Source organism: Cygnus olor, chromosome 4 (genome assembly GCF_009769625.2).
Source record: "Cygnus olor isolate bCygOlo1 chromosome 4, bCygOlo1.pri.v2, whole genome shotgun sequence".
NCBI lineage: Eukaryota > Metazoa > Chordata > Aves > Anseriformes > Anatidae > Cygnus > Cygnus olor.
This window is the reverse complement of record NC_049172.1, coordinates 64,055,929-64,073,741: the sequence shown is the minus strand read 5'-3', so window position 1 is coordinate 64,073,741 and position 17,813 is coordinate 64,055,929. Positions and strand designations below refer to the sequence as shown.

At 39.7% G+C, this 17,813-nt stretch overlaps 1 protein-coding gene across 1 annotated transcript; it reads left to right on the top strand.

Moving 5' to 3' along the window:
• Nucleotides 1-1,083: 1,083 nt before the first annotated feature.
• Nucleotides 1,084-14,928, top strand: OTOP1 (otopetrin 1). Its single transcript, XM_040556738.1, has 6 exons — nucleotides 1,084-1,380; nucleotides 5,001-5,137; nucleotides 8,535-8,593; nucleotides 10,440-10,570; nucleotides 12,829-13,775; nucleotides 14,141-14,928. Exons 1-6 carry the CDS (start codon nucleotides 1,095-1,097, stop codon nucleotides 14,309-14,311), a joined length of 1,731 nt encoding a protein of 576 aa, XP_040412672.1. The 5' UTR covers nucleotides 1,084-1,094; the 3' UTR covers nucleotides 14,312-14,928.
• The last annotated feature ends 2,885 nt before the right edge of the window (nucleotides 14,929-17,813 follow it).

Sequence of the window (17,813 nt, the reverse complement as noted above, 5' to 3'; positions counted from 1 at the left end):
ATCACAGTTATGCATAGAAGCTCTGTTAAATTAAAACATCTTCCTTAGTTGTTCTTTAAGGCTAACAATTATATAAAAGTAGGACTTAGCATTTCCATAAGCTTTACAAGCGATGGATGTAGTTCTGGGCTAGAGGTGACTGAAGGCTTAACTGTTTGTCTGTTACCAGAAATGTCCTTTGTTACTTTTGTACTTTGGCTTCAGAAGAGGAAAAGCTTAAATTCTCAGTAAGTTCTGCCTGTGGAAGTAGTGTAAAATCAATACCGTCTCTTCATTTCTTCCCATTTTTTTTTCCAAGTAGCTGAATTAGTGGTTTAATTTCATGTGAGGCATAGGTCATACAGTTAAAAAACAAAACAAAAACAAACAAACAAACAATGCTTTGGATATTTGATATGCTACCAGCAGATGTAAGGTAAAAATGTAAGACCTGCCTGGCCAGAACAAGGACCAGTCTATCGTCGTATTTGGCCTCCAACCATGGCTAGGTACATGAATACCTAGGATTAAGAGCTGTACGCAACCAAAATGCCATTTAAAATATTTTCTGTTTTACACTGGGATAAATTCCTGTCAACCCTCATAGGCAACCGACTGGGGCTCCAGACCTTGAGGTTGGAATACATTCATAGCTCCTGGCTATAGGGCACAGTTAGAACAAAGTATTTGACATATACATAGTAAAAAAAAAAAATTATATATATATATATATAGGGCGCAGTTAGAACTAAGTATTTGACATGTATATAGTAAAAAATATGTATAGAAATAGGGAAAATGAATAAGAAATTAATTAAATCCTGTGAAAGCTTTTGCTTCGTTGAGCTTAGTTGCTACTCGTAGTTGGTAGCGATTACCAGTTCCTAGCAATCACTGCAGTGCTCTGTTGTCAGAACGAGACTTACTAAAGGTCAGGGGAAAAAGAAAAAAGGGTCGTTCCTCGGCTTTCCCCTGCACGGAGCTCACCTCGGCGCCCCCCCGGCCCCGCAGCGGAGGGAGGCACGGGGGGAGCCGGCGGCCCCGCTCCGCCCCCGGTCGCCGCTGGGGGCCGGGCCTGCGGCGGCCCCGGGGCTCCAGCAGCGCCCGGCCGGGAGATGGAGAAGGGCACCGGTTCCCCCGCCGCCGGCGGGAGCTGCCCGCAGAAAAACGCCGAGATCCTCAGCAGCCAGTACGGCATCAACCTCTTCTTGGCCGGGCTGCTGCTCACCTTCGCCTGGGCGGTGCACGCCGTGGGCATCAGCAAGAGCCACCTGCTCTCCTACCTCATCACGCTGATGCTCATCCAGCTGCTGTGGATGCTGTGGTACCTGTGCAGGAGCTGCACGCAGAGGAGGCTGATCCGCGACAAGGACACACACGCTGGAGCACGCTGGCTCAAGTGTAAGTACTGGCTGCAGTACCCACGGTGGCACCAGGCATGGGATGCCCGTGCCGTCACCTGCCTCTGCTACCACGTCATTACCTCTCTGTCCCTACCAGGAGACATCCTGGCATTCATGATCCCGTGCACATGCAGTGCACTCTAAATACAAGCAGAAGCTGAACACTTTTGAGAGTCCATATGGGAAAGCTGTCTGCTACAGGTATTTGCTTCCCAACTGCCCCTTTGGCCTGTTCGCAATGCTGAAAGCCACAGAGCCTTTTTTCCCTTTCACCCCCGGCATCAGGCAGGTGTTGCAGCACTTAAAAAGACAGATTTTTGGAAGGGGCAATTATTAAGGTGTTGTGCAACTCTCCTGGAGGAATTATCACCTTTTCCAGGCAATGCAATGCGACTTCCTTATACTAGCACCGGTCCAAAAGGTCCTTGAGGGCTCTCTAAAGCAAAGTATTTCAGAGATTCCCATTTGTACCTGTACAGTGATGCCTTACAACTATTAAATCATGTAGGTTGGAAAAAAAGCCTTCAAGATGACCAAATTCAACCATCAAAACCTTGGAAGCATCTAGAGTTAGAAGAGGACAACGTGCTTGGCCAGAGCAGCTTATAGTATAGCGCGTAAAATATGTAAGCATAAAAGCTAAAGGTAGCATTAGCTTGTAGGAAATTTGCAAGGCTGGTGGTAGGATGTGATGGCCCTTATCTGCAGGGTTGGGTACTTACTGGAGTAAGGACGCAAAGGTGTATCGAGAGCAGGTTGTTGGGGATCACGGCACAGAGTCATGTCGAATGCCGTGTGTCTGGGTCCCAGGGAAAGGAAACAACTCAGCTCAGCACTACGTACAGGAGGAGGCAAGCCCACTTTTATCGACCACTTTTCCAGTCTCGGTACTATAAATAGTAGGTTGGAAAGTAAGTGTGTTCGGTGGAGTGCTACAAGGGAGCTTTTCCGTAAAATATTTCCTTCCTCATAGCAAAGATGCAGCAATCAGTCACCGCAGCAACAGCTAATGAAAAATTAATCTAAATCTAAAATCTGGTTAGTCTGAGAAGTAAGGTTGTGTTGTGGAAATTTGGTTTGTCCTCAGTGCTGCATGTCTTTGTGTCTTTTATTTTTCTTTGCACTGTTAACAATTATGCTATAAAAATAGCTCAGGGTCATTTTAAAATTTATTTTATATTTTATGGCTAACATAATACAATCATGGATTGTAGACTCTCTCCTGAAATGTATGGAGTTATGTACCAACTGTTTTCTCATTGATTATTCACCGTTTTCCAAAATAATCCTCATCTCTCAGGCATTTTTCATTTATTACCTTATGTGGCTTACATTTTCTTGTTCTTTTCTTGTGAAATTTACTGAAATTCATTATTGCAAGGTTTAATTTGATCCTATTTTGGACCAGGCTATGTTTTTCTTACAGAGAGTAGCTTTCTCCTCTCAAGTGTGGAATAATACTGCTTAACATGGGTAAGAACAGCAGAACCCCCCTGCCCTTTCTTCTTTTGGCACAGCAATCACAGCATTTCATTTGTCCTACAGAATATAAGGAGTCACAGACATTTAGAAATAAGATACTGGAATGCACTACTAGGTTACCTTATCCATTTCTTTTACCAGCAAAGGATTGCTCTTTGTAATATGTTCCCAGCTGTGGCGGCTTCCACAGCTTCTCTTGGATGTCTATGCTGCAATTCAACAAATTCGCCCTTAGGGAAAGCCCTACACTTTCCTATTCTTAAGAGTTTCTTGTAGTTACAACAGTTCTCTAAAACTCCTTTGTCTTGTATTGGTAAGAGAAAACTTATTAGAACTGTGGAAAAACTCGGGTGGCAATTCTTCTGCTAAGAACCCTCTTGCCCTCCTCTGTCTCAGTGGTCTTGTCACAGAAATCTTCTGTCTGGAAGAGAAGCCCAAAAATGAGGGGAAAGGACAAATTTTCATCAAGTCTTTCCACAGAAAGCTCTTGGCAATTCTTGAGTAACTTGAGCAGCTGCATTTGAAGAATGTCTCCTTGCTCTCATCTTTGGAGAAAATACCCATGAATTAACTGGTATAAAAAGTAAATGCAGGCTCAGAATATTTTCATGATGCCCTTCAAACTGTGAATATCATTTTAGTACAAGTGGTGGCAGCTGGCTACTTATATCCATTTGCTATGGGAAATATTGGAAAAGAATGGCTTAACAAAGACCTCTTAAGGTGGAGTCCTTGCACACAGCTAACAAAGCTGGAAGGACAAATGGCCACTTTACAAAAACTGCTCACAGAAAGGTTTCCTGGATCTTTTTCGTACCAAGATGTGAACTACGTGAACCCTAAAGCACAGTTCTCTTCCAGCTTGTGTGGCAGACCAAGAACCACTCTTATAGTCTGAATGTGGGAAAAGGGTTTTTTAGTAAGGTGAGGTTATCGCAACCCAAATAATCACAGGAAAGCTTAGGAAGGCTGCATATAGGTAGACTCTTTTCCTTGACTTACCCCAGATGTTATCCCCTGAGTTATCTCCCGCAGTGGAAAGCTCTGTGGCCATCATTTAGAAGTTCAGCCAGCCAGAGAGCTCAAAATCAATTAGCTTCCCAAATGGCTTTATTTTATTACGTTCTCCAGCAGCACGGCTTCTGTTCAAAGCATGGGCAGCTAGTCACCTTACACAGCCCTTGGCAGACTTCAACATATATCTTTTTCCTGCTTGTATTAAGTTGTCTATTATCAAAACCCGAACAATACTTGAAGTTTTGAGTGGCGTTTTGACAACTGTGTCATTATAGCTTCCTGCTTCTTGATGGCTAATAGAAAGAATTAAGCCAGCACTTTGCAATACTGAAAATCCTATTCTGGATCTCCTAAAACACAGAGATTTCAATGAATATTTGGAAAAAAAAAATCCACATTTTAAAAAAAATACTTCAATGCTCAGTAAAAAACATTTCTTTTTATTCTTTAACTTTAGAAACAGCAAAATGGTGGAATCATCTTCATTATTTCTAATTATTGGTATATATCAAGTATTTAGGATTAGTATATAATACTAAGATAAGTTTTCATCATTTGATTGTTTTCTAGGAAACCAAACCAGACAGCTCACTGCAGTTCTGGTCTGACTCGAAGTGTAACCTCCCCAACAATGGCGCTGGCATACCAAGTGATTGTGTTACTGCCCGCTGTAGAGCTCTTGGGTCCAGAGACTGTAACATTATTGTTCAACTCCCTTGAGTTGTATAGTTTGCTGTGTGACCGTATGGAGCATTAATTCATGCGCTGTATGGCTGCTTTGGTGCTACAGTTACCTGGGAGGCTGATCTTGCAAGGAGCTGGGAGCCATCTGCAAGGCGCTGCGTGTCTTCAAGTCCGGGCTCCTCTGTACTGCCTGTGCTGGGTGTGTGCCCTGATGTGCTTTAGTAATACGCTGGGCAGAGGCTTTCACAAATTAGAGAGTCTTATTGCATCGAGTCGGTTATCTTCATGAACTCGATCCACTTTTATCTCCCTAAGCAGGAATATGAGTATTGACCTATCATTATTTCTCTAAACAAGATTTTGGCATAGTGCTATGGATTGTCTCTAGACAATACAACTGTACATTGATGTTTTCTAATATCTTTTCATTTGTAGGTGGGATTACTTTATTTGCAGTGATTACTTTAATTCTGGACTCTTTTAAAATTGGATACTATATTGATTTTTCAAACTGTTTGTCACCAACTGAAGGCATTTTTCCTGTTACACATGCAGCGCACACCATCTTACAGGTAAAAGACACTGGTTGCAGTTTTATATTATATCTATACTTCTTACCAAAAATATCTTTTTTTTTTTCTTATCATCATCATGGATTTTACACTAATCTAATTTCTAAACATATCACAGGATGATTTTGAGGGTTAAGTTCTTGTGCATGTATACCTCTTTATGTGCAAATTCAGCCTTGGCAACCTGAAATGTCAGTAATTGCTCAGCCATAAAACTCCCCCAAAAGAAGTTCAAAATAGAAGTAATCAAAAATGCTATCAATAGTTGAAATTACATGCTCTTTAGTTTAAGTTACCTATAAAACTTTCAGAATTTTTCTGGCAGAAATGAGCAGCTTGGTTAAAGACAATTCACTTATTTCTATATCTACAGCTTGCCACACAAGTCCAGTTCAATCTGTCTGATATCCCAGTATGATTAGGGGTGGATGCCTGATACTTCAAACAGGCAAAACCCCTTTCCTTGTGGGTTATAAAATATTTGCACATCTTTCCTGTAACAAATGAATGCAGATCATTCCAGAAGCATTTGATTACACTTATCAGTGGCTGCACGCTAGCAAACATAGTCACTGACTCCTGTAAAATATTCCAGCTGTTTGTTTATTTTCAGGCTTTGTCTCTGTATTATATGGTGATATTCCATAGCCAATTGTTTACTGCATGAATAAATGTTGCCCTTTCTTTTATTACATGATGGAACAAAAGGATCCTGGCCAGTTTTCCTAATAGTTTTCCTTATTTTGAATACCTGAATCATGAACAGCTTCCAGTTCTTCTGTCGCAGGTTGTTAGCCAGTCTGTGAAGGCAGAGATAGTGAGAATTGTTGGTAGCTGCAAGAGCCAGATAAATCTTATGGTAAGGTGAAGATTTAGATTATTATCCTCTTTCTTGTCAGGATAATCTAAAACTGTAATTCCTGTGGGCCGCTATGAGCAGACTTGTGGTAAAGAGGGAAAGGAAAAGCCACTAAAATAAGATACTCTGTTAGAGCCAGGTCATCTAATGCACTTTCCAAGATGATTAAGTAACATAGTGATAAGAGCAAGAACAGAAGAGAAAAGAATGATTTTCCTAGCAGTGGTTGCAAGTAAATAAGCAGTTGAACCATCTACATTATTCTGTTTTCTTTAACAGTAAAAACATACAAATTTGAGCAGTAACTCTGACTTCCATCTTTTTATCTGAGGATGAAATTCTGACTTGATGGAAGTAGTCATAATTTTACATTCTTTTAAAATCCACTCTCCATGTGGAACGGCTTCTTTGCTTTACCTCTGACAGACAAACCCAAGAAATCCTTTCCTGCTGATCTGCATGCAGCATTCCTCATTGCATCCAGTAACCTGGGGTTGGTGAGATTTCTAGCTACTGTGAACTAGAATGTGGAAGAGACTGAGCTGAACAAAGGGAATGTCTGATTCCCTGAGAAGGGACATTCTCATTTAATATCACATCACTCTTTATTGTTTAATATTTAATTTAATATTGACTTAATATTGCATCGTTCTGATTTAATATTACACCACATCATATTACATCACTAATGTAGCTGATTTTATCATTTACTTAGCTTAAAATGAAATCTTGAGTGTTAGCGCGAATGCTCAAAGGAAAGGTAAAGGATGTAATTTATCAAATAAGGATGTAATTTATCAAATACCTTTTGCCTAAGACAAATATAATGTCCTTGTAACACAGGATAAAATTACAGTGGAGAGGATTCCTAATTACGTGTCATCTACAAACCTGAGGATTTGTTTTCTACAGAATATGTGTTGGATGCTGTTGTATTTCACTCTAACGAGGCATCCTGGTACTTGCCAATAAATGAGCAAATATACACTGTAACTGTGCAAACAATGAACTAGCACCGACCTTCTGATTTCCACTGCCTCTGCGTTAAGCTCTTTTGCAGACAGAAGTCCCTTTGAGACAATGCGTGCTCTGGGAGCAAAAACTGTATTTTCTGTCATTTCTCTACCTTACTGATTTTTCTATTCCTATTTTCTCTCAACTTTCTTGACTTCAGTGTTTGAACAGGGCTTCTAAACTTCCTTTTCTTAAGTGTTGAACAATGCTTTCACATCTGCTGTCAGATTTTACTGCGTCTATCCCAGAACTGCTATCTGAACATGGCATAGATGAGGCTGCGGTGCTAATCGCTGATTTCAATTTAAACTTCCACGGCATCTTGTATTTTTGTATTTATCACAATTTGTTGTGATAAATGCTTCATTGGGTGATCGAATTAACGTGTTATTAGTGGGGAGAGCAGGAGGCCAGATTCCTGGTTTTGCACTGGCTGAGTGATCTCAAGTCCAGAAGTGTCTTGTGTGTCCTGAGCTTCTAGTAGGTGCCACAGAGAACCGCATGTTCCTAGCTTTTTCAAAGATCAGGTACTGAATGTCTCAGACAACACCAGCTGTGGAGGCACCCTATTAATGTGCGCAGTGAGAAAAAGGAAGTCCAGTCACTGTAATTGCTGCAGAAGAACCCAAAGTTTTTTGCAATTTTCAGACCATTTCAGAAATACCACACCGGGCAGGTTTCTAAGACAAACCCTTTGGACCATTTCTATCCTGATGCTTACATACTATTTATTCAGTTCAGTAAGGTAGGAACCTTTCTGAATAAATAGGACTCCCGGTTTCACCCTAACATCCCTGAGGAATATGGCTATGGTTCTGCTTGCACCTGCCAGGATTTGGAACAGGTTTTGTATTAGCAACAATCTGTATCCCGAGGTTTCCATTATCCTCCCACAGAGACTCCTACTTTTAATACTTTTTTCCCCTTTACTTGCTAAGTCAATACTCTTCTGTCTCTTTTGTTCTCCAGCTTGAGCTTTCTGCACTACATTTGAGTGCAACTGCATTTGTTGCTCCTAACGTGGTTACCTCTCAAACTGATAGAATGACCTTCTCTCTTGCTTCGTGGTCATCCATTGTTTGTTTCATTAATCAAGTCTGGAATCCTTTCACATGTCTCTCTCCCTCCACAGAATTTCACATATTTAGTAAATTATTCAAACTTAGCATCATCACGCCCTGCAGTAGTTATAGTGCTGTCTACAGCTGGCAGTTTTATTTCCTTTGCCATTGGAATAAAAGCCTCTGCAGATACAGAAGCACGATATGTTTTGGTGAGTCATATTGAAACTTTCTACTATTGAGCCACTGGCTTTGCATATAAGAAATCCTAGTTTCCTCCTGCCAGCCAGGTTCTGGCTGAATGTAGGAAGAGATAAGAATAATTTCACGTGTGGAGATGGAGCTACCTCAGCTCATCATCAGAGGATTTAATCAATGTTTCTGCCTACAGATATACTTTCCTTTTTCTGTTTCATACATATTCATTAGTGTAATGACATTTCTCTGTATTCCTTTAATTTAGGTGTACTTTCTTTGGTGTCATGCAAAGGATATTATCCAGTCTTTCAAAACACTTGAAAGGTAAAGTATCTGATCCTCATCTGGAATGCAAATAGGTGTACGTCTGCACCATGTTTGAACACTTACAATTTTACTGTATGATGGACATTGAGAACTTGCAGAGTTTGATTCTCAGTTGTGTTAATATAAATAGACAGTAACTCCATTCACCCAAGTGAGAGGATAATCATTATTCTGAGTTATTCTTTTATTTATTTATTTATTTAAACTGTGCTCATATCTCATAATATACAATAGTCACAGAATAAGTATGTATTTATCATGAGAGAGGGAAAGGGCAATGTATGACACCACAGTGTCACATGCATTTTTCAGAGGAAGGAAGCACCAGATTTTTGTTTGAGAACTATGTACTACATGAAGTTTTCTTCGTACTGAAGAAACTGAAAGGTTTCGGTATCTTCGTACTGAAGATACTGAAAGGGAATTTGCATCAGCAACTTGCAGCCAGTGCAGTATATCTGTTTTTTTTTTATTGACCTTTATGGAAATTACCTTTCAGAACTAGATGCAAACATGCAAATACACAGAGAAACACAACCTTTCCAGCAGTATGTATACACCCAAATCAGTAAGGGTTGTTCTTATTTCTGACACCAGAACTTGGTTCTCATGGTGTAACTAATGTCTTTTCTGAAACAGATGAATACATTTATTTGTTATGGAGCTGAGGACTGGTCTTTGAGGCAGCAAAGCCAGCTCTGATGTATTTTCATTTTTGTAAGAATGTGAATTAGTATATATTAATGCCTTTACACAGAATACAAATAAACAAGGATATTAACTTCTAAAATATTAATCTCAAATTATCAAGAACCTGGCCAGTTTCTATAGGAAGTAAAAGAAACTTACTCATAAACTTCAGCTGTAGTGATGGCTCTACTTTTGTTCTGCTCCCTTGGGTAAGCGTTTCAGGCTCATGCCAACAAGTGGAATGATTATGGAAGGCTTGCAATGTTAGCTGGTGAAACCATCTCTGTTTATAAGTAACGTTTCTAAAATACCTAATTGCAAGTCATTCAAGTCATTCTCTGCAAACAGTGCAGTAATAAAGAACTGTTTCTTGGTGAAGAAACGTTATCAGCCTTGGGTACAAGAGAATAACGTCTGGCAAAATGGCAGATTAAAGGATTGTACCCAAGAAATAGATACCATGGCCTTCTACAAAAAAAAAAAAAAAAAGGGAGGTGTGGGGGGAAGTGCTGGTCAATTGAGAACAATTATTGCCTGGGTTTTACTAGAAAGTTCAGAATCATTAACCCACTTCTTTCTCTGATGCCATTTTGTTTCACCAAGCCATGAAGTGGCTTGTCCAAGACAAGGACTCTCAAAGCCACTTGGAGACTTAGCCTCACTTACCAGTAGTCTGAATGGGATAAAGCCCTCTGTTGTCTTCAGCTTTCTCCAGGAGACAAAAATGCATGGACTAGAAGTTAGACAAGGCAATACTATCTCTCTGAAGAAAGACCAGCCACAGTGCGTATGAAGAAGCACCGCAGAAGGCTGAGAAATGCGACTTGCAAAACAACCCTGATCAGACTGTTCAGTCACTGTCATTAACGTGTCCAACCCAAAGAATAATAAACATCACATATGAGAGCATAAAAGCATCATATCTATGGTTTAATACATTAATCCATCGTGTTTCTGTGATAGTTTGAAAGTCTAACATTCATTGTGCTCTACTGTGGAACATCTTTAGAGAGATTGGTTATGATTTTTTTTCTTGTACTGACAACTAAATAGTGTTACATGTGGTGTCTACAGAAAATTAATCCACTGTATTTAGCATGTATGTAGAGATATACTGCGTGCATATTCCTTCAATAATTACCTTATTTTGTAGGTTTGGGGTTATCCATTCTGTGTTCACAAATTTACTCCTGTGGACAAATGGAGTGTTAACAGAGTCAAAACATCAACTGAATGAACACAAGGAAAGACTAATCACGCTTGGTTTTGGGAACATAACAATAGGTAAGCTGAAGTGTTGGTACATTTTGGAATTACTGCTCCCATGCAAAATACTATGTCTCTGTAGGACAGATCTGGGTATTTGCTGTATAGTCGTTCCTAGGCAAATGGTAGTCAACTGATATATGGTCAGTTCATATAGTAATTAAAGTGATGTATAATCATTGTCATATATGTGACTCAGGCTGTGATTTTCTGTTTATTTATCTCCCCTTTGGATGAAGTCCAGAATAAAAATAAATGCCAGAAGTTCCAAACAAAGATAATAATTCTTTTGAGGAATAACATCACTAAAGAATCCTTTTATTAGTAAATCAGAGAAGTAAATTATATACAGTAGTTTTAAAAACAGAATTTACTGTTTTGTAAGCTACTAGTAGAAAACCAAGAATGGATAATCCTGCGAATCATTCCCAGGAGAGTGGTTTCCCATGGTGTGTGGTCCTATGGAATTTTGTGTGGTGCCATGGAATTGGGTGGAATGTTTCAGAGGGGTGGAGGTTATCCATTAGTGCTGCTTTTCAGGACACAGATTTTTAGCCGGGTGATTTTTTTTTTTTTTATTACAAATACTCTTCTTCATTGGTAAGATAATTGGTAACAAACATTGACTAAAACTGCTGGGGGTGCCTTTTGCTTTCAAATGCCACTGAAGCCTAGGGAAATTTGGAGTTCTTGGCTTTCAATAGGCAATATAAGTTCTCAGCAGCTACAGGTAATTTTCTCCCACCTGATAGGATTTTGATTGTGTTCACAAGGATAAAGACAAAGATGACCCCAGTTTTACATCCATTTGCAAGGGGATGGAGCCAGGCTCTTTTCAGTGGTGCCCAGTGCCAGAACAAGAGGCAACGGGCACAAACTGGAACACAGAAGGTTCCCTCTCAACATCAGGAAGAGCTTCTGTGCTGTGCAGGTGACTGAGCTCTGGCACAGGTTGCTCAGAGAGGTTATGGAGTCTCCTCCTTGCAGATCGTCAAAAGGCACCTGGACATGGTCCTGGGCAGCCTGCTCTAGGCAGCCCTGCTGGAGCAGCGGTTGGAGCAGCGGGCCTCCAGAGGTCCCTGCCAGCCTCAGCCACTGTGCGATTCTCTGATTTAGCTGTACAGCAAAAGCATCAGTACTAATCACAAGTTAGTGGCTCTTCCTGATATTTCCACTGTTAAATGGAAGCAGTTTCCTTATATTATTTCCTATTAATCTGCTGCCAGAATTGTTGCACAAATGTGAATAATCAGAAATAGCTTCTATAACAAGGAGCAAAGTAGTGATTCACAAGACAAATTTGCTGTTAACATATAATCCACTGCAAAATCTTTTTTCACTTCTTACGAGCATATGCTTAAGACAAACGAATACCAGCTTTCTCCCATCTTTTTCTTATAAAATTAAAAAATAACAAAATATAAAAAAGAAACTTACAGGCACAAATCTAAGATTGGCTCTGGGCTGCCTAAAAATATATTTTTCAGCATTTCTGTTTATATATGTGTAAGTAAATATTTATCTCCTGAAACCATGGAAATTTCCAGTTTCTTAAGTTGTTTGTGATTACATATTAAATACTTTTATTTTACAAATATGTGCAGTTTGTTTTCTGAGATGTTTTAGGGGTTTACAATGCAGGTTATTGCATAGAGAGATAATGATTTCATAGGTTCTTCTCAAAAGGATAAGATAGATTTTTAATTATTTTACTTTCAATCTATACTGGGACATTGAGTGAAAGTATCTGTGGCTTACTTCACCTCTTTCGTAGACATAAACACATTTTTAATAAAGTGCTGTGGTTATTAGAAACCACTCTAGTGTAAATAACTGACAAAAATGAGAGGAGTCATTTTCTCATTAATTTTATATTCTTCATCTGACCCACAGGTGGAATTCCTCAATATTCTATAAAATCCACCTAAGCCAAATGGCCAAGGACTCAAGTCCTTGATATTTTGGACATTTGTATAATAAAAAAGTAGTATTTGAAAGGCTCTGCTGCACTTTGGTGCAGCATTCACTTATGATGTGACTATTGCTAAGCAGCTGAGTAGTGGAGTTAGAGATTATGCTTTGGAGACCAGGGAAAATCTATGTTAGGTTAATGATTTAAATGACACAGATCCTTTTTAGGTGGCTAACTGGAGAGTATGATGTGTTGTTTGACTGAAATCTTACCTTTTATGTTTTATTGTTTTATTTATGTTTTATTTATTTGCTTTAAACAAAAAATCCTTATAATGCACACATAATCTCTCCCTTTCCTTTAGTTTTAGATGACCATGCACCTCAATGCAATTGTACAACGACAACTCTCTGTTCCATATTTTCTCAAGGAATATATTACCTATATCCCTTCAATATAGAGTACCACATTCTAGCATCCACGATGCTCTATGTCCTGTGGAAAAACATTGGCCGCAAAGTAGAACACCATCAGCAACACAAAACTCCGTTCAAATTCCACGGCATAACTGTTGGGATGATTTTTGGACTAATTGTGTTAACTAGCACAATAGCAGTAGTCGTGGTGTATTTAATTCAGATTGGACGTTCAAAAATCAAAAGTGAGTTAGCACTTACTATGTTTTACCTCCATGCTATCTTTGTATTGGCTCTCATGTGTACAGCTGGAGTTGTCGCCCTTCTAATCTACAGACTGGAGGATAGATCATTGGATAACTCAAAGAATCCTGCTCGAAAACTGGATGCAGAACTGCTGGTTGGCACAGCTGCAGGATCCTGGCTCCTCTCCTGGGGATCAATCCTAGCAATTATCTGTGCCCAAGCTCACCCCAAATACACGTGGTATAACCTGCCCTATTCTGTCCTAGTAATTATTGAGAAATACATTCAGAACCTCTTTATCATTGAATCCATACATCGCGAGCAGGAAAAGGCCAATGATGATATTAAAACACTTCGAATAGTGACTATATCTCGGGGGAGCACTTTATCGCTTACCCCCTCATACAAGGAGATTTATAATGGCCGAGCCACCCCTGACATCGGGGAGTTACCATGCCTGGTCAGCAGCAGCATCTGTGCCAGAGAAAGTGATGGTGGCGGTGGTGCCAACGAAGAGACAAGTCAGGGTAACAGTCCAGTCATGCATTCAGCCTCAGAGTTCTCCTTTTACAGCAGAAGCTCAGTGGCTGACAACAAGAGGAGAATTCTCAAGAACATTGCTGCTTTTTTATTCCTATGCAATCTTTCGGTAAGATATTTTGAACATAATTTGCAAGTTAATACACAAAAGCTTCCCAACCCTTCAAGCCTCATATTAAAATTACATGGTTCCATAGTTTGTAGCAAGTAAATTTTACTTCTTCTGGAAGAATAAGTGAATATGCCTTTGGGGAACAAAATTTATCTAAACATGGAATCTAAGAGTCTAAACTCTTCTTAATCACCATGAAAAACTGTATCAGCAGCAGAAGCTGAAATCTTTTGCCATTGGTGTACCCGGGGTAACAACAGGGAGGGCTTACTTAGAGATTGCCAAAACTAAATTGCAGGTCAGTGGGGTCACAGTCACTCGTAATTTATGATTAATACTGGCACTGCCTTCTTTCCTTGCAGCTTTGGATACCACCGGCATTTGGGTGCCGCCCAGAGTATGACAATGGACTGGAAGAAATAGTTTTTGGCTTTGAACCTTGGATAATTGTTGTGAACCTTGCAATGCCTTTTTCTATTTTCTATCGGATGCATTCAGCTGCCTCACTCTTTGAAGTCAATTGCAAAACATAGGTCATATAAAGTCCCTCAGTGAACAATTGATTGAATAATTAATTACACAAATAACAGATGAATGGGTGGATGAGTGACTGAACATAGCCACAGCTGCTCAATAAATAGAAGATTCAATACATATTTCTAAAAGAGGGGACCATAGCCAATAGCAAGTCATATTTTTTATTTTCCCTCCATGCATTTTGTTATATATGTATTATTACTGCCAAGCTCGACTTTTCAAAATCATATTAGTGTCAACTCTACATAGTAAAGTTAATTCAATCTCATTAATCTTTGTTTACGTCATCTGAGATTTGTCCTCTCAATAATTGGTATTGCTTTATTTTCATTCATCATGGCCTGTGAAAGTGATTAAAAAAATTCTGTATGACTTAAGAGGGAAAATCCCAAGGACTGCTAAACTGAGTGATGCTCCTGAATCACAGACTCTGAAAACTCTTAATTCCTAGCTACATTTTTATAGTAAAAACACGAAAACATCTGCTATTTAGTTGGGATGTGGGGATTACATTAAACTTTCTGAAAAGCAATAGAAAATCAGTATATATAGTTATTATTTTCTTAACTATATGGCATGAAATCCAAATAAATAGAATGTATGTTAAACATCATGCTGTATATAACTTCTGATAAAATATTTCTATTAATGAACCTCTCTTGTATTTACTAAATGACATAACTCCAAAATAAAGTTAATTCTTTTACAAAGCTCTTTATTCACACATCCTTGATATGTTTTAAAAGAGAAAAGCTCATCTTGTAGCTTAGTTTTAAGTACATATGTTCTGTTGCCACAATGGTATATATCCCCTGTACATTTTTGTTTTAATGGGCTCCTAATGTCTTTGTGCTTCAATCTTCTGGATGGAAAGTAATCATATATACTCACATAGGGATGCTATAGAGCACAGCTGATGCCTATAGAAATTGTGAGGGCCCTGGCTGAGGGTTTTACGAGCCTGGTTTACAAGCTGTCAGAACATAAGCTCAAATCCCTAGGACGGTTAGTTGCCTGAATTCTCACAGAAAGCAGTAAAAAGGTGGGTGCCTGAATACTCTTAGAAGACAGTCTGTTAGGATGGACAGGCTGCAACTACGGCCAGAGCGCTAAAACGGGAGCAACAGCTCTACCATAGGCAATTACTGGTGCTCTGGTGAAGGGCCTGGAGCACAAATCCTATGAGGAGCGTCTGAGGGAACTGGGGTTGTTTAGTCTGGAGAAGAGGAGGCTCAGGGGAGGCCTGAAGGAAGTTGTGAGGAGCTGGGTGTTGGCCTCTTCTTGCAGATAACTAGTGATAGGACTGGAGGGAATGGCCTCAAGTTGCGTCAGGGAAGATTTAGGTTGGAAATTAGGAGGCATTTCCTCTCAGAAAGAGCAGTCAGGCATTGGAATGGGTTGCCCAGGGAGGTGGTGGAGTCACTGTCCCTGGGGGAGTTCAATGCAGGGTTGGACCTGGTGCTTAGGGACATGGTTTAGTGTGTGATACTGGTGGTAGGGGGACAGTTGGACCAGATGATCTTGGAGGTCTTTTCCAACCTTGATTATTCTTTGATTCTGTGATCAGGGGTTGCCGCCTTTTTCCCCCAACCCCTCAGAGGCCGGTTTCACTTTGGGCCGCCGCTGTCACCGCCGGCTGGAAGAGGACAGGCCTTCTTCCCAGGCAGAAGGTTTCAGCTTGCTCTCACGGAGCAGAACACAAGTTTTAACTTTGTACCACTAGATGGCAAGCACGGACCATCAGATAAATGACCTGATGCCTTCTAGACGTTGCTTCACATCATAATTAATCTCCGGTTCTATTCTGCGCTACATACAGCTGTAACACACCAAGGAATTTTTGCCACTTGCTCTATCTGTTGCAAAACCCAGATCAGGTAAAGCAAGTTCCATCTGAATATGAATTAGATTAACCGCCGGCGAGGCTGAGCGTGAGAGCACCTCTGTTCCTGCAGAGCAAGTTCAGTTGTTAGACTTCGAGTGTGTTTTAGAAGTCACTGCCCGATAACATCGCTGTAACCTCTGCCTTTCTCCAGCACTGCTTGTCATGTCTTTTATCACCTCTTTTTTAGTTCCTACCTTCATTCTCAAGAGCAGTCTTTTCCCTTGAACACAGTAACCTTATCTCACCTTCTTTCATGTACCTTCTTTCATGAAGCTCTAACCACTTCACTTGGTTCTCTCTCAGACCGGTTTCATTTTAAGTAGAATGAATAGGGCAATTTGTATAATCAAATAAAGCTTTCATCTTCCTTCCATATCAACTGTTGGAACAACTTTCCAGCTACTTCTGGTGTCAGAGAAAACTCACCTCACTAGGTAAGCCCACAAATTCCATTTCATCTTTCAGGCAGTCATAAAAACAGCTGGAGAAAGACTGCTTCTTTCTGTGGGATGGCTCGCATGCCATTCTTCAGCTCAAAGTGGTGCTCTTTAGCTGATTCCCACCACTGGTGTTCAACCAAAGCAGAGCTTGCCAATCCCCAGGGGCAAAAAGAGCCCATATGCTCTATTATAAACACTTAGCGCCCATTTGGAAGTTTCAAAAATAAATAACATCAGTACTTGGTTATATTTCATCTGCAATTACTTAGTCCTTTCTGTTTCTCAACATTACTATTGAAATAATTTCATTTGTTCATGGTATTAAATTGATTTTGAGTGCTAAGATTAAAGTTTATTCATGAAAGTGAATTAGGGCAGCACTCTGGCAGTGAGCAAATGCTTAAACCATGCTAATGAGCAAATTCTATTCCAAGCTGCACTGATGAAACCCCGCTGACTTAAATGGTTCTGTTTCAGGGAATCAGAGAATAGATTTCAGGGAACCAGAGAATAGACATAAGAGGTTTTCATGACAAGATTCAACTCCCAAATATTGTCTTATCCAAAACCAGAATATCTTATGGAACCAGATCTTAGTAAAACTACTCTTGATGCAATGGCAAGTCATGAATTTCTGAATGTTTTAGAAACATAGCTTATGAAGAAACAGATTTTTAACCAGGAATGATAATCTCTAGCTCTCTGATCAATGTTAAACCTGGGCTTTCTCAAACATCTGCTTTCAGACATCTTCTTCTACGCCACCACCACCACCACCACCACCACCCTGGCATACTAATACTAATTTGTCCCACAATACTAATATGTCATAGTTTTAAAAATATTCTAAGGAATAGCTCTAAGTTAGTTTATTTCTGCCTATATATCCACTCACGCATGTGACAGGAGTCAGGAGAGCTGGCTTACCCAAGAGAGGTCTAACAGTTCATTGTTATGTTTCTGAGGTGTCTCTAGAGGACAGTTTGTCAACTCTGAGCTCTCTAGTGAATGCCTTTGAGACCAATTTAATACTATTTAAAAAGAGAGATTTTTTTTTTTAAGAAATGGATTTTTTCAGTCAAGTCCAATGTGCATTAGGTATGTAAAGTATTCTAAATTTTTGCTGCATAATGTTAATTAGAAAGCTATTCATCATGCCTTTCTGTTAGACTC

Coding starts and splice junctions, on each gene's coding strand:
- OTOP1 (XM_040556738.1), top strand. CDS start 1,095: ATGGAGAAGGGCACCGGTTCCCCCGCCGCCGGCGGGAGCTGCCCGCAG. Junction 1,381..5,000: donor TGGAGCACGCTGGCTCAAGT/GTAAGTACTGGC, acceptor TTTCATTTGTAG/GTGGGATTACTTTATTTGCA. Junction 5,138..8,534: donor CAGCGCACACCATCTTACAG/GTAAAAGACACT, acceptor CCTTTAATTTAG/GTGTACTTTCTTTGGTGTCA.